This window comes from Condylostylus longicornis, unplaced genomic scaffold, assembly GCF_029603195.1.
Source record: "Condylostylus longicornis isolate FDR11 unplaced genomic scaffold, ASM2960319v2 ptg000153l, whole genome shotgun sequence".
NCBI lineage: Eukaryota > Metazoa > Arthropoda > Insecta > Diptera > Dolichopodidae > Condylostylus > Condylostylus longicornis.
The window spans coordinates 2,023,194-2,041,324 of NW_026578121.1; the positions used below are offsets into that span (position 1 = coordinate 2,023,194).

Below are 18,131 nucleotides of genomic sequence, written 5' to 3' on the forward strand. Positions count from 1 at the left end.
AAAATTGTTGACTTTTGCATGAAATTTGACTATTGAAAAATGTGACCATGTCATGGAACTTTGTATGGGTTTCGAGTTAATAATAAATTATTTGTCGATCCTGTTACGACAGCGAATTGAATTATTCGTGTAGCACTCTCCCCTTATTTTTTATTTCCGATGTAATGGTCTTTTATATTCGTTCTATTTGTTGTGAATTCGACATTAATCAAGAATGTATTAATATTATACATACCTGTAGTTACCAGTGTTACAAATGGAGTAGCAAATTTATAATAAATATTGAATATACGGTCATTCATACGATGGAAAAAAAATTAATGAAAAGTTAAATTTAGAAATAATTTGTTTATATAGTATGAAATTTGTCTGCCTAAAGCAAATAGGGGGAACTATTTTTAAAAAGTTAAAAATGTTAAATAAAATTTAAGAAGCGTTAAGTGTTAATTTTATAAAATTTATGAGTAAACATTTTGAAAAATTTTTAATAATAGATGGAATTTTACAGATAAATATAGATTGAATATAAATATAAAATGTAGATATAGAATATAGATTGAAAAATTGGGCGATGATCTATTGTGCTTCTCAATACCAGCGCCCAGTGTCCTGCTTAGAGCATCCTCTCGAGACCAAAACTACTGTTGAATCCGAACAACTTCTCCGGGGAGACAACCTACAACGGTATGACCATCAGCCAGGGCCAGGCCCAAAACAATCTCCTCTCTTGTGGATAAACGTTCAAAACTTATCTAGGTGGTGAATCGGAGTCTCTTTCCCCTCCTTATAGTACTTGCAAGATCCGTCAGTCCCTAGACCCAGCTTGTTTAGACGTTTTTTAAGTCTGTTCTATCAGGAACCCGTGAGAATTCTCACATAATTAACAATATTATAGATGATAGATGAATAAAGAAAATCATGGTTATACCCTATAGTGGGTATAAAAACAGGAGATTTTGAGTTATATTAAAAGTTTTCCTAGTGAAATAGAAGTAGATTAATGTAAAAATTTAATAAATCTACCATAAAAATAGAAAATTAAAATCTGTCAGAAGACTGATAGATTACTGTTTCATGATTATTATTAATCTCTTAATTTTGATAGCACCTATAAATATGCAAATTTAAATCACAAAATTTTCTGAATTTGTTCTATTAAAATCGTTTTTAATCCACTATAAATGTTAAAATTAATTGACATAATGCAAATTTTATTGTTATGGTTGAATAATTTGTGAATAATTTGAATAGTCAATTTGAGTGAAAAAATCAGAAATAAAAACTGTTTTGTACTTAATTATAATTAAAAGTCTATTTTCATAGCACTCCTATAAAATTTAATTTATTATTATATTTATAAAGTGTATTACAAAAACCTCGTCATATGTGACAATCGGTAATAAACATTTAATTTGCAAACAATTTGTGATTAAAAAAAATTTTATTTATATAAAGTCGAATTTATCCGGAATTTTTTCGTAATTTTTTTGAAATTTATAAATTGCTTTCATTTGTTATGGGCACATAATTTTTTTTCTATATTATTTCTCTCACATGCTTAAAAACTTTTCCATTATATTGAGTGCTTTATAGGAAATAATTAAATGTGGTTTAAACAGAATTCACTTGAAATAATGTTTCGCTTTTATTATAGTATGATGTAGGTAATTAAGATATAGTTTTTGTAATCAAAATTCAATATTGCATATTTTAAGGCGTAACATTAACATTTTTATTACAGATTCTACTGTACTTTTGAATCATATTTATAATTAAAATATAATTTAAAATTATAACATGAAAAACTAATATCCACTTTTGCATTTGCTTTTTTGTTGAATTTCAAGAGGATTTAGATTAGAGATGTCTTTTTGATCAAAGGATTTAATAGGAAATTTCTTGCCTTCCACAAGCTGTAGCAGTCATATGTTTTATTATATTTTGCATTCCTCTTTTATTTTACAATTTTTTAATTTACTTTATTCTTCTACACATACATACATTGCTATTAATATTTCAAATATATTACTAATTTTCATGAAATCTTAAATAAATCTAAATTTTATATTTGAATTAAAAATCATGAATGAAAATTTCAAGTTTTCTTCTTATCGATATTTACATCTCGTTTATATAATATTATAATGAATATTTTATTGCCTATTCAGGGTGTATAACAGATTATTAAAATTTATTTTCTACATAATATTCTGTTACCTATGCTTTATCTGAAATTTTATACACATCATTTATAAAATACAAAAAGTTTTGGATATACCGGCTTAAATTTTTAATCATTCATTTCTTTCTTTTATATGGTATTCTATATTTTTACAATAAAGTTAGTATATATTGGGTTATGTTAATATACAAGTGGTTATATTTGTAATATTTAATAAGAAAATGAGAAGGAAATAAAATAAATAAAAAAAATTTATTTTATTCTTCTTTATTCTTTATTTCAATATATATAAGAAATTTTTTTGGTAAAATGAAGTTCAATTCGATTACGAAGCATAATAGAATTCTATATATACTACAAGTATAACACTTATGGGATATATTTGGTGTATATAAGAACAATAATTGTAAAAACTATAAAGAAATGTGTGTAAAAAGTAAAAATCAGTAAAAAATAAATTTTTTTTTCTTATTCTTTTCCTAAAATTTTTTATTATTGCACTTCAAAATTCACTTTCTTTAATCTTAAAATTTATATTACTAGATAGTACACTAACAACATAATATTAAGAAAAAATTTAAAGAATATAGTTGAAAAGAAATATAAAGAACAAAACATATGAAATTTAAAGTAAAAGTGTTGAAATCTAAAAAAAAAAATAAAATAAAATTACAAATTATCCTTTGGAACATTTCACATTTCAAAAAGGAATAGAACAAAATGATTATTTCAAAAGAATATAAGTTCAAAGAGTAGGTTACATTTTTAAAAGGAGTATATAAATATTGTTAATATAGCTATAAGAATGGAACGTAGGTATTTGTAAAGAGCAACATAAGAAACCTTATAAAATAATATTAAATTTTATTATAGTTGAGGGTAATGTGCCTATACCATGATGGTAATTTCAACTGTATAATAGATTTGTTAAAAAAAAATTTATTATAAATGGATTATTATATATTAATTTCAATGTTAAATTGAAAAATATAAAGTTGGTAATTAAGAATTCCCATATTAAATACTATAGATATTTTCAAAAAATTTGTTAAATGTACCCTAAAATTATTGAGAACAACTAAATTATGAGGAATAATTCATATTAATTATATATACAATCTTTGATTTTAAAATGTTGGCAATATAGAATTGATATAACAGTTGTCCTTGCATAAATTATGAATTTCGTAGAAATGGTTTTGCAGTATAATGGAATAATATAACAATATTTTATGATTTTAAATATTTTGTTATTGTAAATGACATTGTTGGTAATTTTATTGATTTCATTTATTTATTTATTTTATTTATTTTATTTATTTATATACTCATAATTTTAACAACTTACATAGAATTTGTCTTTTAATGGTATATAAAATTATCTGGTAATGGTATATTAGTTCATCAGTGATTTCAATATTAAAATGTCCAACTAAATACAGCAAAAGCCCAGAAATCCTGAGAAATTTTATGAATCCTAACAGATTTTCAATCGCGTTATTCTGAACAGTTTCTAAAATTCAAAAAATTCCCTTCAATTTTTTAATTAATTTTCCTGAAAATCCTATTACTATTTTTAGATTTTATAATGCTTGCTGCATACAAAATTTAAATTCAATTTATCAAGTTAGTACATGAGTTGGAGAACTCTTAAGCATGAGTTTTTTATGAATTTGTTCTTTATCAATTTAAATTATGTACAATATACAAGAACTCAAGGTATACGCAAATTTTATATTACATGTCGTGTGTATAATTAATTTAAATTGTTTCACTATAAATTTCATGGAGAAAAAACCAAAAAAAAAAAAAATAAAATTAAAAAAAAAACAACAAATTAAAAAAAAATGGACGTTTATTTTTTTTTTTTTTGAAAAAGTACAGTTTACAAAATTTTCATAGTAATTTTTTTTTTTCAATAAATTTTTCATATAGGTAAAATGTTATACATCTACAATTTTTTTAATTATTGTTTTGAGTGAGAGAGAGAGAGAAAGAAAAAAAAACAAGGATAATACATAATTAAGTATGAGTAAATATACATATGTGTGAATATGTGTGTAAATTTATTTTAAAAAAATTTTTGTTTTCTTTCTTTTTATCATTAATTTTTTTTTCTTATTTTTGTTTAATATTATTATAATGCAATACAAATAATTAACATAATATTCTTTGAACCCGGATATATTAATTATTATTTAAGTATTTATTTAATTTTTTATATATTTGTTTAAATTTATATTATATAAATATATTTAATATTAATATTAGTTATATATTTAAATATGTTTGTACATATGTATGAAAAGTATAATATATACAAATATATTTTATGTATATGGCAACATTTATATAATATAAATTTCAATTAATTTTGTTATTTTATTTTGTTACTTTTTTTCCTCACATTTATTTTATATTTACGTTTATTTAATATAATATATACATAATATCTATTTGTGTATATACAGACATTTATGCATATGATTATAATAATATGATATGCATATGAAATTTTATAAAATTTTATATTATTAAATTATTTTTTATATTTATATTACATTACATAAACCTTGGTGAAAAAAAATGTATTAACTGAAAGGAATCAATTTCGAGAAAATCGTATAGAAAAATTGTTCATATAATTATTACAGTATGGAATTTATTAAAGAATTAAGTTGGGTCAAATATTTTACAACATAATTAAAATTACATTCATGCAAATATCAAAATATTCCAAAGATTGCATACATTTAGGATGAGAGATAAAAGAAAAATTGAAAAATGGATTAAAATTAAAGCAAATTTTTGTCTACCTCCACCTACCTTCAAGTTATCATCACTCGAAATTGGAAAAATTTTAGTGTTTCACTCCTTATATGTATTTCCGAAACTGCAAGCTTTTCCAAATTTCTTTAATAGCTAACGGTAAATGCCATGACATAAAAATATATAATAATTTTTTTTAAATCATGCAATTGGATTTACTCCTAAATTCGAGTAATATGTTTTCAATGTTTTTTTTTGTCTCATCCTAATTATATGCAATCTTCAAAAAAAGTGAAGTAGGTCAAAAATTTGAAATTTATACACTTAGTTGTTATATAAAGGTCCTTTGAAACTGACTTATTGAACTATTTCACTTTAACACACTATTGTTGTACGAAAGTATTATTATTATCGCAAAGGATATATTAACTTTGGCATGGAGTTTGTAATTTATTGTAGGAGTCATCTGCATTATGGACATATATATATATAATATACTTATGTTTAGTGTTGAATTCTACGTCAATTTAAACATGTGCGTTCGTTCGTTCAGGTCAAAAATGAATGAAGTAAACGCCATTAAAATTACAAATTGTTTTATCACTACCAAGGACGGCTACTATTGTAATTGAACCAATTCGGACAATAGATTCGGTAATAGCTACCATATAATTAATCCTAAAAGCTTATATTAAATATTTGAAAATATAATAACAAAGACTGAAATGAGATTATTTGAAGTGCGTTCGAACATTAGCAATTGTATTTTCTTTATTAATACCATTGTGTTGCAAAGGTGTTTCGTCAACATGTGTATATAATAAATAATATGCTCGTATAGAAGAGCATACTTGAAATATGTAATTGTCTTTGAACTTAAAAAATTACATTTTCGGACTTAGTACATTTATAATGCAAAGAACTGCTATACGTTCATATAATAAAATTTTATATTACTTTTTATATATACAATGTAAGAAATGAATCATTGGACATATTAAAATATTTGAATAGAAATAAGTATGTATGTAAACAAAAAAAAAATAATAATATTCTATTTAAAATATCCTATATGCTTACATATATATATGTATAACACATCTATACCTACATGTCTACCTATATTAAACTATTTTTTATTATATATATTTTTTATATTTTTTTTCTTCTTTTTATAATAGCATTAACGTTCATATACATTTGTGTTTATACTTTATTAAACATTATAATATATTTAAGTTAATACATTTTATAACTACATATATAAACATAAACACATATATATATATATATGCATATTAATAATAATATTATTGTCATTATAACATTAAAATATATGATGTCATACAATAGTAGAAATATTAAAGAGACCAAGAAGAGAGAAAGAAAAATCTATATTATACATTTATATTATATATAGAGCAACATTTTTATATAACAATAATCAAGTACAATGAAATGAGTACTACACAATATACTACTTAACTGTAATTATATTAATGTATATATAGAACTATAACAGTATAAAGTTGGTATAAATTTATAATGTTATAATATAAAAGAGAAAATAAAAAAAAATAAAAGCAAAAATGAAAATATTACTAACATTTTTTTTTTCATATTATTTTCTCTTTCATATTTTTTTAATGTTATATATTTTTTTTTTGTTTGTTTGTATGTGTACATAATATAGATGAAATGGGAAATTGTGCGTAAGTACACATTATATAAGTACATATATAATAATATAATATTAATATAGTTTATATAATTGAAAACTTCTAGAGGGATATTTTATTTTTAGAAAATTCGAGTATGTATTCCTAATATATATACTTATATGTATGCATATATATATATATATATTTAATATAAGAATAGTCAGCTAAGGAAAAAGGATGATAAGAAAATAAGAAAATAAAATTTTATTATGAATATAATTACATAAAATAAAGGAAATATTAGATATAAGGAGCACAAAAAAAAAAAAGGAAAAAAAGAGCACGAAAAATTATAAGCACAAATACATTGAAAGAAAATAAAAAAGAAGTTGAAATAAATTTTCAATTCTTGTCTATGTATGTATGTATATATATTTGTTCTTTTTATTATTTTATTTTCTTAAATATAGGTATTTCCTTTCTTTTCCTTTCTTACTTTATGCTTTTCCTCTTATACACAATAATAATATTATATAACATTGTCACATAAATTTTTTTTGTATGTGTATATGCGTGTGTGTGTACACATATTTTTCTTTTGTTAATTTTTCATTGTTTTTCAATTGAACTTCTTATGTAATCGCTCTAATTTCAAATAAATTTATTTTTCTTGAAAATATTTTTTTTTTTTGAAGTATTTTTTTTTTTTTTTGAAGTATTTTAATATTATTATATAACAGTTAAGAATTATGGGGTTAAATATAAGATTTTTATTAAAATTAATATTCATATATAAATATTTTTAGAATAAGATAAAAGAAAATTTTTCAGATATGATAAGAGAAAGGAAAAAAAAAAAACTCACCTGATTGAATGGTTATCAGCAATAAAAGAGCTGTAATCGTAATTGCCGTTGATGATTGCATATTTATTTTATTTTTTTTCTTGTTTTTTTTTTTTTTCAATTTATATTTTATTAATTTTATTAATTTTATTATTTATATTTAATTTTTATTATAAAGAATGGATGATGTTGTCTTGTATTTTTATTTTATATACGATTTTCTTTTTTTTTTAATAAAATAAGATAAGAACAATAAACGAGAAAAATGTGAATTTCTTGAGGTGTTTTTTTTTTTCAAAATTTTAAAATATAATTTTTTTTTTTCTCTAATTTAAATTTTTTTTTAATTTCACTCAAAATTATTTTTTGTGTTGTATGGTGTTTTTAAAAATTCTGATTAAATAATTTTTTATATTATAAAATATAACCAACAAAATAATGTGGTGGAACAGAAAATATATTTATGAATTTTTTGAAGAAAAAAAAATAATAATAAAAATATATATATATATTTTTTTAAGAGAAAAATCTATTGCTAAGAAACGTTATTATTAAAAAATTTCTTCTTTAACGACGTCAGGATGGCGGCGGTGTTGGAAAAAAAAATTTTCTTTTTATTTAATTTTCTCTTCTTTTTTTTTTTGTTTGATCTTTACTCACAACACTTTTAACTTTATTTTATTTTTATATATATATATATGTATATATATATATATTTTATTATATTATGTGAGGTTGTTGATGTATATATATATTTGTATATTAATAATGATTAATCCTTTTTTTTTCTGTATTAGATGAATCGATTATGAAATTTCAACCGAAAAATAAACTTTCTTCCCTAAAAAAAAATTTATAAAAATTTTAATATTTTTTTTTTAATTTAAAATTTAATTTTAAATTAAAAAAAAAAAATCAGTTTAATTAAAATTTAATTATAATTGTTTCTATTTTTTTTTAATATTTTCAAATATTTTAAAAATTTTAAATGTAGGCCAAAAATAAATTTAATAGAAATTCTTTTTCTTTTTTATTATTTTTTTTTTTTTTATTTAGAATAATAGGTCCTTTAAAAACACAATCACAAATGCATATATCTTGAATGGAAATTTTTTTTTCATAAATTTGTTTTTTTTTGTAAATTTTTTCAAAATTTTTTTATTTTAATTTAAATAATTAATTTTTTTCTCTTTTTTTTTCCGACAAGAAAAAAAAAACTAACTTTAATTTAATTTTTTGATGTAACACGTCCTACCGTGGCTGAACATATACGGGTGTACATACCCAAATTACACATAAAGTATAGGGAAGGACTCGGAATGAAACGATAAAAACGAAGTTTTTTTTTTTTTTTTTTTTTTTTGTGTATGAATATTCGTAACAAAAACAAAATATACACTTTTGTGAAAAAGAAATAAGGAAAACAAAAATTACCAAAAAAAAAATAAGGATAATATTAAAGAGCAACAAAACGCAAAAGTTGTACACAGAGAAAAACGAAAAAAAAAAAATTAATAAAAAAGAAAAATAATAAAAAAATTTTTCCCTCTATTCGTGAAAATTCAGAAAAAAAAAAAACAAAAATTTATCGAAAAGAAAATTCTTCCTATTTTATTTTTTTTTTCTTTTTTTTTTGTTTTTACTTCTTCTTCTTTATTTGCTTTCTGTTACTAAAGATTCTTATTCCTTTTTTGACTTAATTTTCACACATTTTTCTCTACTTATACTCTAAAATAAAATTTTTTTTTTCATTTTTCTTTTATAATAGAGAAAAATTTTGTTTTTCAGCAAAATTTATCCGAAACCGAAAAAATGGAATAACAAAGACCGAAAATGAAGTAAGAAAAATTGAATTTTCCTTTTTTATTTTTCTTGTTTCTTTTTTTTTTTACTCTCTACTTTGTACCCCCTCGAAAACAACAGGAATATAAACAAAATATTAAAAATAAATAAAAAAAAAAGAATGAAAACTAAAACCACAAGATTATTACAAAATCGCCGAAAAAAAAAAATTTCCAAAATAAATTCACAGAAAAAAAAAAATTAATTAAAAATTAAATTGAAAACAAAAAAATTAAATCCGAAAAAAAATTAAAAAAAAATTATTTTTTTTTTTTAAAAAAAAAAAAATCATCAAAAAAAATATAACAGAAAAAAAAATTAACCAAAAAAAAAAAAAATTTATAATGAAAACGTCCTGAAGTGTATTTGAATTTTAGATGGAGTGAACCAAAAACCAACCGTGATGGCTGTTTTCCGACTGAATTAAAAATTTTCCATCCGTTCAATATACCACTGTCAAACTTTCACAGTTATAGTTAAGTAGATAAAACAAAAACAAAAAATGAACAGAAAATAAAAAATCAAAGGCAACAAAAAAAAAATTAAAATAATAAAAAAAAACCAACCTTTTATATATACACACTTACATAATATACAAATTTATTTACATACATATAAAAAATTGTGTATAACAATTTATATACATCATATATACACGCTCTAACATATTTATATACGTAAATTCAAAATATTCATATATACATACTAAAATATATAAGAGAAAAAAAAAGACTCGAAAAAAAAACTTGCGCTCATGAAAATTTCCCATTCCCGCTATTTAATTTTCAACAAAATAACAAAAAAAAAAACAAAAAACATACACAGAAAAAAAAAATTAAACAAAAAACATAAAATTTCTATTTTATTTTTACATGTATACATACAAATTTTTTTATTGTTACAATATTGGATGGTGGTAGCGATAATGGCGACGGCGACGGTGGCGTCAGTGACAGCAGTGCGAAATATTCAATTTTTTTTTTTTATAATACGCGCGTTCGTATAACAGTATGTATAACAAAATAATATGTTATTTTATATGAAATATAAACGTAAATATTATATTACGAGTATTTTATACAACTTAAATGGATTTTATAACAGTAAAAAAACAATTTCTTTTCATTATAATTGTTATGTATGTTATCAATGAAAAATATAGGGAGAACACAGTAAAGTTTCTGGAATTCTGATCATTTTTTTTTCCTTAATTTAAAGGAATACACACTAAGGAAAACAAAGTAATGAGTTAAAAGAACGGAAAGTAGAAAGCAAAAAATTGGAAATATAAAAAATTTCAAAAAAAAATAATATTCTTAAATCGTAAACAAGAAAATTTACAAAAAATATATATGTACATATATATATGAGTTAAATATGAAACAAAATATAAAGTCTTCTCTATTTTACTGTTATAATGAGTGGGGTTGGTTGTATTCAAAATTTCATTGTGAGTGAGAATTAAGAATGGTAAATTGTAGCTTAAATTTGGAATATCATTCATAATAAATAATGTAAGTTTGAGTTTATATATATATACTTACATATAAAATGTATATACATAAGTATTTACAATTATTATTAAGATAAATTTAAAATTTTATTCAATAATATTTTTACTGTTTTTGAATGTTATACCGAATGTTGAATACGAACATATAACATCAAACATGTAGTATATAAAACAATTTTTATGTTGCGATTATATTGATTGCATGAATGTAAATGACATTATGGTTTGCGATATGATGTGTATATGTATATGTATGTATGATATGTGTCTGAATGTACGTATTGCATTTATTAAAAAAAATTCTTTCTCCCCTTTTTTTTTGACATTTTTTTTTGGTATTGTTGTTTTTATTTTACGATAGGAAATTTTTCTTTTATATTCTGCGAAAAAAGCACTTTTATTTTTCTCTTTCTCTTTCTATTTTTTTTTTTTTGTTGATTTTGAAATTTTAATTTTATCTCTTCTTTTGATTTGATTGTTATTAATTAAAGTTGTTGTTGTTGGTTTTTTTTTTGTGTATTCTTAATATTGTGAATTGTGATGTTATTGAGAAAAGCTTAGTTTGAGTAAAGAAAGAGATATTAAAGCAGCCCTACCAAAAGTGAAGATTTATCTTCAAAATGAAGCTTTTATGTAAAATTAAAAATTTTTAAATTCTACATATAAAAATATTTTCAAAATTAAGTTTTTTTAATACTACTGAAGCTCTTTAAAATTTTTAATTTTTTACACTTTTCTTCATATTTTCCAAGGTTTACAAAAAAACATTTTGTCCAAAAAGTCAACTTAATATAAGAAGAATCGTGATATTTCGGCTTCCTATTTTTTTCAATAAATCTTGAATTGAAGATCTCGACAGGTTCGGGACAATTTTTTTTTATGAAATTTTTTAAATGAAAATTTTATTTTAAAAAAATGAAGGGCCAATATAATTGGCACCATTGCATAAAAGCGTCGTTTTATAGACAATTGTAACATCGTTTTATGGTGTATTGTAATATATATATACTTAAGTGTATTATTTAAATACACATGTCTACAAAGACATATTATATTTATTTTGTATACTGAGAATGAGAAATTTGTTCTATATGGAATTCATGTCATATTTTTAATTTTAGTATATTATTTTGGCATCTTAAAAAATAATATAATTTTAACACAGAATTTCTGTTATATGAAAATTAATAATTAATAATTTTAAAATTTTTACGAAATATCATTTTAAAATTATTAAAATAATTAAAATGCTACGTACATATGTTGCGGAAATTCGTAAATCTACTGAAATTGTAGAGTTCTTCACGAGTAGTGTTATCTATGATGAATTACCATTGATATTACTACACAGATTTTGATTATATATAAAATATAAAATTTTGCATATTTATAGGAGAACAAACGTAAATTTTTTTTGCGACAGAATAATATAAACAATTAATTTTTATTTATACAATATGTTTTTGTATTTCAAATTATTTGAATTTTAAACGGACCACATTGAAAGTTTTATTTATTTTCACGTATATATAAAAATGAGAAAGAAATGAAAGACAATAAGAAAGATAAATGTACAGTTTAGAAAATTCTCTGCAAAAATCATAGCAGCTGCCGCTACATTCTGCCACCTACGTGATAAGAATAAACATTTATTAAATGACTTAAAAATTTTCTTATATAATGCCGCCGTTGATCTGCAATTTGAAGGGGAAATTTTTTCTTTCATGAATTTTTCTTCTCTTTTTTAAAAAACCATAATTTTTTCCTCTCATCTTTTTCTTGATTTTTATTCTCCATGACTATGTACATATGTGGACAGTTGTTTTTCTTTTTGTGGATATAAATAATGGGATGCCTTTTTTTATGTATACATACATTTATATATATACATATATATATATACATAAATAATTAGGTATATGTAAAAAAAATTCCCGTTTCATTTACATTTTTGTTATTTTTTTTACAAATGTGTTTGTTAAAAATTTGAAAAAAACTTTAATACACTTTTATATGACATAATATTATGTATGTATAAGTGTATGTATATATCGAGTGTGTATGCCTATATCCATATGGTTTTATTATATACTATTTTTCAACCCTTAAAATCATACATAATTCAATTTAATCTCGAATTAAAAACCGTATATGTAAAAATCAAAAAGAAAAAAACAAAATAAAAGAAAATAAAAAAAAAGAGATTTTGGTGTTTCCATAGAAATGTGAGGTGGAAAATTTTATAAAAAAAATTTATGTTACAAAATTTGTATTTGTGTTTATCGAAATTTTGTTGATTTTTTAACATTTAGAACACTTGACTTATACAGTTCGCGTCATCTTTTTTAAGTTAGGTAAATAACATTTTTTTACAAAGACGTTCTAAACTCCTCTTTTTGTGCATTCACTTTCATTTGCTCGCTCTACGAAATTTCTGGAAATTTATAGAAAATAATGACCATCTTCTATTTACCTGCGAGAATGGTAACTATTAAATTTTAATATGACATGCTCTTCGTGAAATATCTCATATTTTTTAAAATGATAGGGCCGGTTAGTTTGCTTAGAGTCCATAATAATACGAAATTAATTTTTTCGTATATAAGATTTAAAACAAAATTTTGGTTTGGTTTGGAACTATTCAGTAATATATAATAAAATGTATGACATTATCACGTAAATCAACCTATAAGGTACTAAAACTGTAATTGGAAGAACTTCCCGGGCCAATCTCACTCCAAAAAATGTATATTTTTCTTGGGACGGAGAAGGCGGGAACTGGCCACATTTTGTCGTCCAGATTTGAGGCAATTGGTGGGTATACTCACTGGACACTGCCTCACGATTTCCATTTGAAAAGGATGGGTAAGACGGAGGTGTTCCGTCTCCGCCTTAAAGAGAACGAAACGGTTAAGCACTTATTGTGTGTGTGCGAAGCAATGGTTCGCCTACGACTGATATGCTTCCGAAGGGGTTTTTGTTATCCCGATGAATGTCTCACGGCTTCAGGTGGCTTCTATACTGAAATTTGGCAGCAAAAGATGTTATGGGTCGATGTGAGAAGGGCCTAAGTGCCTCGGTCCCTTATGGGGGATAAAAGCAACTATAAATAAGCAACAAGTTTCATATTAAAATATTAATATTTTGAAAGTTAAAAAATTTTCCGAAAAAATATGTTTTTTATATCCACAGTACATGAGTCTGCTAATATTTTCGTCTTGTTTTCTTGAATTTCAATAATTTTAATTTTAATATTCATTTTTTTTTTTTAATAATTAACATAATTTAATTTATTCACCTGTAAGTATATGCACACAAACTTAAACAATAACAAAAAAAATAGAACAAAAAATGAGTGAAAATTTTTAATATTAAAATATTTCTTTGTGTATAACAGAAAAATTTTTTGAAGAAATATACCAAGCTATTATTTTATTAAGATTTATTATTATGTAAATTTTCTTAGGGTATTTTTTGTAAAAAATGCACATGTGTATTAGTATATTCAAATTATGTGCATAGTATATTTCAATATAAGTGTAATACATTAATGCATAGGTATATCAATGGTAATAATATTGATTAAATAAATTGATGATGATTATAATGACAACATGATTGATAATATGATAGAAATACTGTGATATATTTGTACCTATACTTAAGTTCACTAATGCATTCTTATACTTAATGTATATATACTAACGCATACGTAACTAAATTACATACATATGTGTATACAGGTACAGAACTTCATTTCTGGAAAGATAAGGTGATATTCAAACGCATTTTTGATGTTTATTTTATATATATTTTTTTTTGTTATATTATTGTTTGTTTTTTCTTAAAATCTTATACACATATACATATACATATTACATATTTTAAATTTACAATTTTAATATACAAATGTATATTTAAATGTTCTGGTATGTAGAATTGTTATACGAAAGTTTTGCTAATATTTTTACATTGCGTATGTTATACAAAAGAAATAATTTTGTAAGTGGAATGTTTTCACTTCTAGTCTATACACTTATATATATACATATATATGCATTTAGACAATATATCCAATGCATTTATAAAAAAAAATAATGAAAACTTAAAGATAAAGGGGTTAAAATTATAAAATAATTTTTGATTCAAATAATATTATTGTTATACATTTATGAATGTATGCTTGTATATTTAATAATAATGTATATATATATGTATATATATATATATATAAACTTTGAATATAAGCTTATATTATTATATTTATTGAAAATATTTGTAAATATTATTAATTATATGTATGTGCATAATGTCTGTATGAATATTTCTTTATATATATCTATATAAAATTAATTATGTAGTTTATATAAAGTATTACTTTCTTGTAAATTTTAAGTATTGGGTTTATATACAAGTTTATTTAATTTAATTATACATACATATAATATTTAAATATAATAGCCTATAAAATATATTATGCACGCACTGTATATATTCTATATGAGTATAACAATTTCGAGAATTTTATATGCAATGTGAATTGAAATTATAAAGTAAGTGAATGAAATTTTTGCTTATAGAATGAAATTTTTTAATATTATTAAGCTTATATTTTGTCTATTTAATTCGGACATACATATTTACTTTATTATTGTATAAAATTTTTATATATAATTTTTATTTTTAAGTTAATTTCTATTTTCTTTAAAAATGTATGAATATATACCAGTTATTGCAAAACGAATCTTAACATTTTAATTTGCCAACTTTTAGGCTTTATTTATAGCCAATATATTTTATTTAAAATTTACTAATTTAAAATAAATTAATTTTACAGATTTGTGTGTGAACACTTTTGGATGACAATGATCAGAAATACTCTTAAAAAATTATAAGAGGGGACAGAGAGGCTTGGCCTAGAGGATTGTTAGCTTTTTGTACTTATAGAGTTACCTAGAGCTTGGTAGTTGGTAGCTTTTATGAGAAGAATATCGGGGCTTCAGTACGCCCGTTATGGAAGAATGTTGAGAATTTATTTACAAAAGAAAAAAATTTCATGCGAATTGTACATTCACTTTCTGCCGAACTTGACAAATTATTTTAGTTCATCAGGAGGACCTGGCTCTTGCAGGTGCTCGCTACCCTTAATAATTTTACATTTTTTTACATTTTTTTGCAGAAAATGTCAGAAAAACAAAATTTCCTACATTTCATTTGATTTAAATGCAACTAAGCAAAAAATTATATGAATTGAAATTGAGTTATGAGAAATTTTACTGTAAATGTTCAATTTATTTATCATGTACTGTACATACTATGCAGTATATGTTGTGAATTTGTACTTGCCTAATGAATTTTTGAATATATTTAAGTGTCGAAATAGAAAATAATTTTAAGTTGGCATAGGTCAAATTTTCTTATGTAAATGCATTTATGTGTGTAATGTATGTATATTTGGATATAAATTTCATTTAATTGAAATAAAATGATTAAAATTTAAAGTCTATTTTCTGCTACAATAATTTTATTGTCTTATAATTAGATAAAGGTTTAAAAAAAAATTTAATTTCTTTTTTGTTTTTAAGATTTTTATAAAAGTAATCCTTATATTTTGTTTGGTCAAATTAGGAAAAAAAAAGAAAGAGACATTCATAATGTTGATGAAACATTTGCTTATTTAACAATAAATTTATTTTCATGAATATTTTGCGGTTTACATTTAAATGAAAATTTCAATTACCTACCTGTGGTAACATTTAATTACTTTAAAAATTAAAAATACTTGGTTTTTCTTTCATGAATTTTTTTATTCTTTGTATAAATAATTATAAATATCAGGTATTTTTTAAAATTTGAATTTAAAGTGCTATATTATCCAAATTTCATTTATGGTCAATTATTGCAGTATACTGCTTGGAATCATTTTGCATATTATTGAACCGGACATGAATGAATTGAACAAGTTTCTGTTGTTTACCATAATGCGAATGCAATCAACATTTTTCAAATTTAAAATTTGGTTTAAAATTTTTGGTTCTTCATAAGATTATATATGAAGTCTTCTACGAGATTATACATAAAGTAACTGATTTAACGTTATCGAACGTCATGAAAAGCCGCGGTGATCGCATATTTGTTGTTTTTTGATAAACGAGAATTAAATAATTATTGCTAAAAAAATATACGTGAATACTGAAATTGATTTCCTCTCAATTTTCAACTGTAAAATCTAAATAATTCATTTCTTTTATTGTGACATTTAAGAAACGTCATCTCATTCCGAAAAACTTTTAAATTGTCAATATCATTAAGTTAAAGAGAAATAGGCTTTATTCAATTTGCTTTGTCTGCTCATATAATTTCAACTCAAACAAATACCAACAAAAATCAGTATAGGAACTTTTAAAAATTTTGTGAAGTATGTATACTTTATAAATATTTAAATTATTTATTATTTAATTTTATAAATTATTCTCCATATTTATTATTTAAATTTGAAAAAAAAATTAAAAATTTTTTTTACAAATTTTCAAAAAAAAAAACCCAACCATTACGAATTTTATATGTGCACGCTAAATTTTCATACCATTATTTTTAATTCTCTGTCTCTTTTTCTCTCTCTTATTTTTAAATACATAATCTCAATACTCTATAAATATTATATGCGTTTATAAAAAATTAAATAAAAATGTGTAGTTAAATGTACACTATGTTCAAAAAATATTTCAAACCTACTTATATAAATTTCAAAAAAAAAAATAATAATACGAGTAACAAAAACAAATTCAATATTAATAAATTACTATTAAAATTTCAATTAAATGTTAAAAAAGAAAAAAATCGAGACCGAAACAAATATTGCATTTTCAGAAAAAAAAAAATTAAAATATTAAAATCAGACAAATTTTTTCAACATACAAAAAAAATACACACAATATTTAAATACACGACACAAGTATTTACATATGTACATTTGTATACATGTAATGTTTGAATATCCTATGATACTATGGTGCGTAAAAAAATATATACTGTACGTACGTATGGTGAGCATTTTTTGCAACTATACACAAATAATGTGACAAGAGAATACAAAATATGTTGTTGATCATACAAAACAACAGAGGGAGTGTGAAGAGTAAATTCGCTTTAAATGACTAAAAATATTCAAATGTTGTGTAAAGAAAAAAAAAAAACCAAGAAAAAAAAAAATATTTTTTTTTTCTACAGAAAAATTTAACAATTTTTTAACTCACTTCATACACCAATATTCTATACCCACCCTTAAAATTTCCCATACGCACAACACAACACACCACA

General features: G+C 22.0%; 1 protein-coding gene across 5 annotated transcripts in view; it reads right to left on the bottom strand.

The window, feature by feature from the left end:
* The window catches only part of LOC129615877 (uncharacterized), a 30,876-nt gene extending 21,113 nt beyond the window's left edge, over positions 1–9,763 (bottom strand). The window contains exons 1-2 of one of the 5 annotated variants that reach the window (XM_055531284.1): positions 9,698–9,763; positions 7,478–8,297 (exon numbers count right to left, since the gene is read on the bottom strand). In XM_055531284.1, coding sequence (XP_055387259.1) covers positions 7,478–7,538 — 61 coding nt within the window. In that variant the 5' untranslated portion in view covers positions 7,539–8,297; positions 9,698–9,763. Of the gene's footprint in view, positions 1–7,477; positions 8,298–8,678; positions 9,596–9,621 lie in introns of those variants that run through there. The other 4 variants (XM_055531283.1, XM_055531285.1, XM_055531282.1 and 1 more) reach the window with 4 other exon arrangements.
* Positions 9,764–18,131: the final 8,368 nt, after the last annotated feature.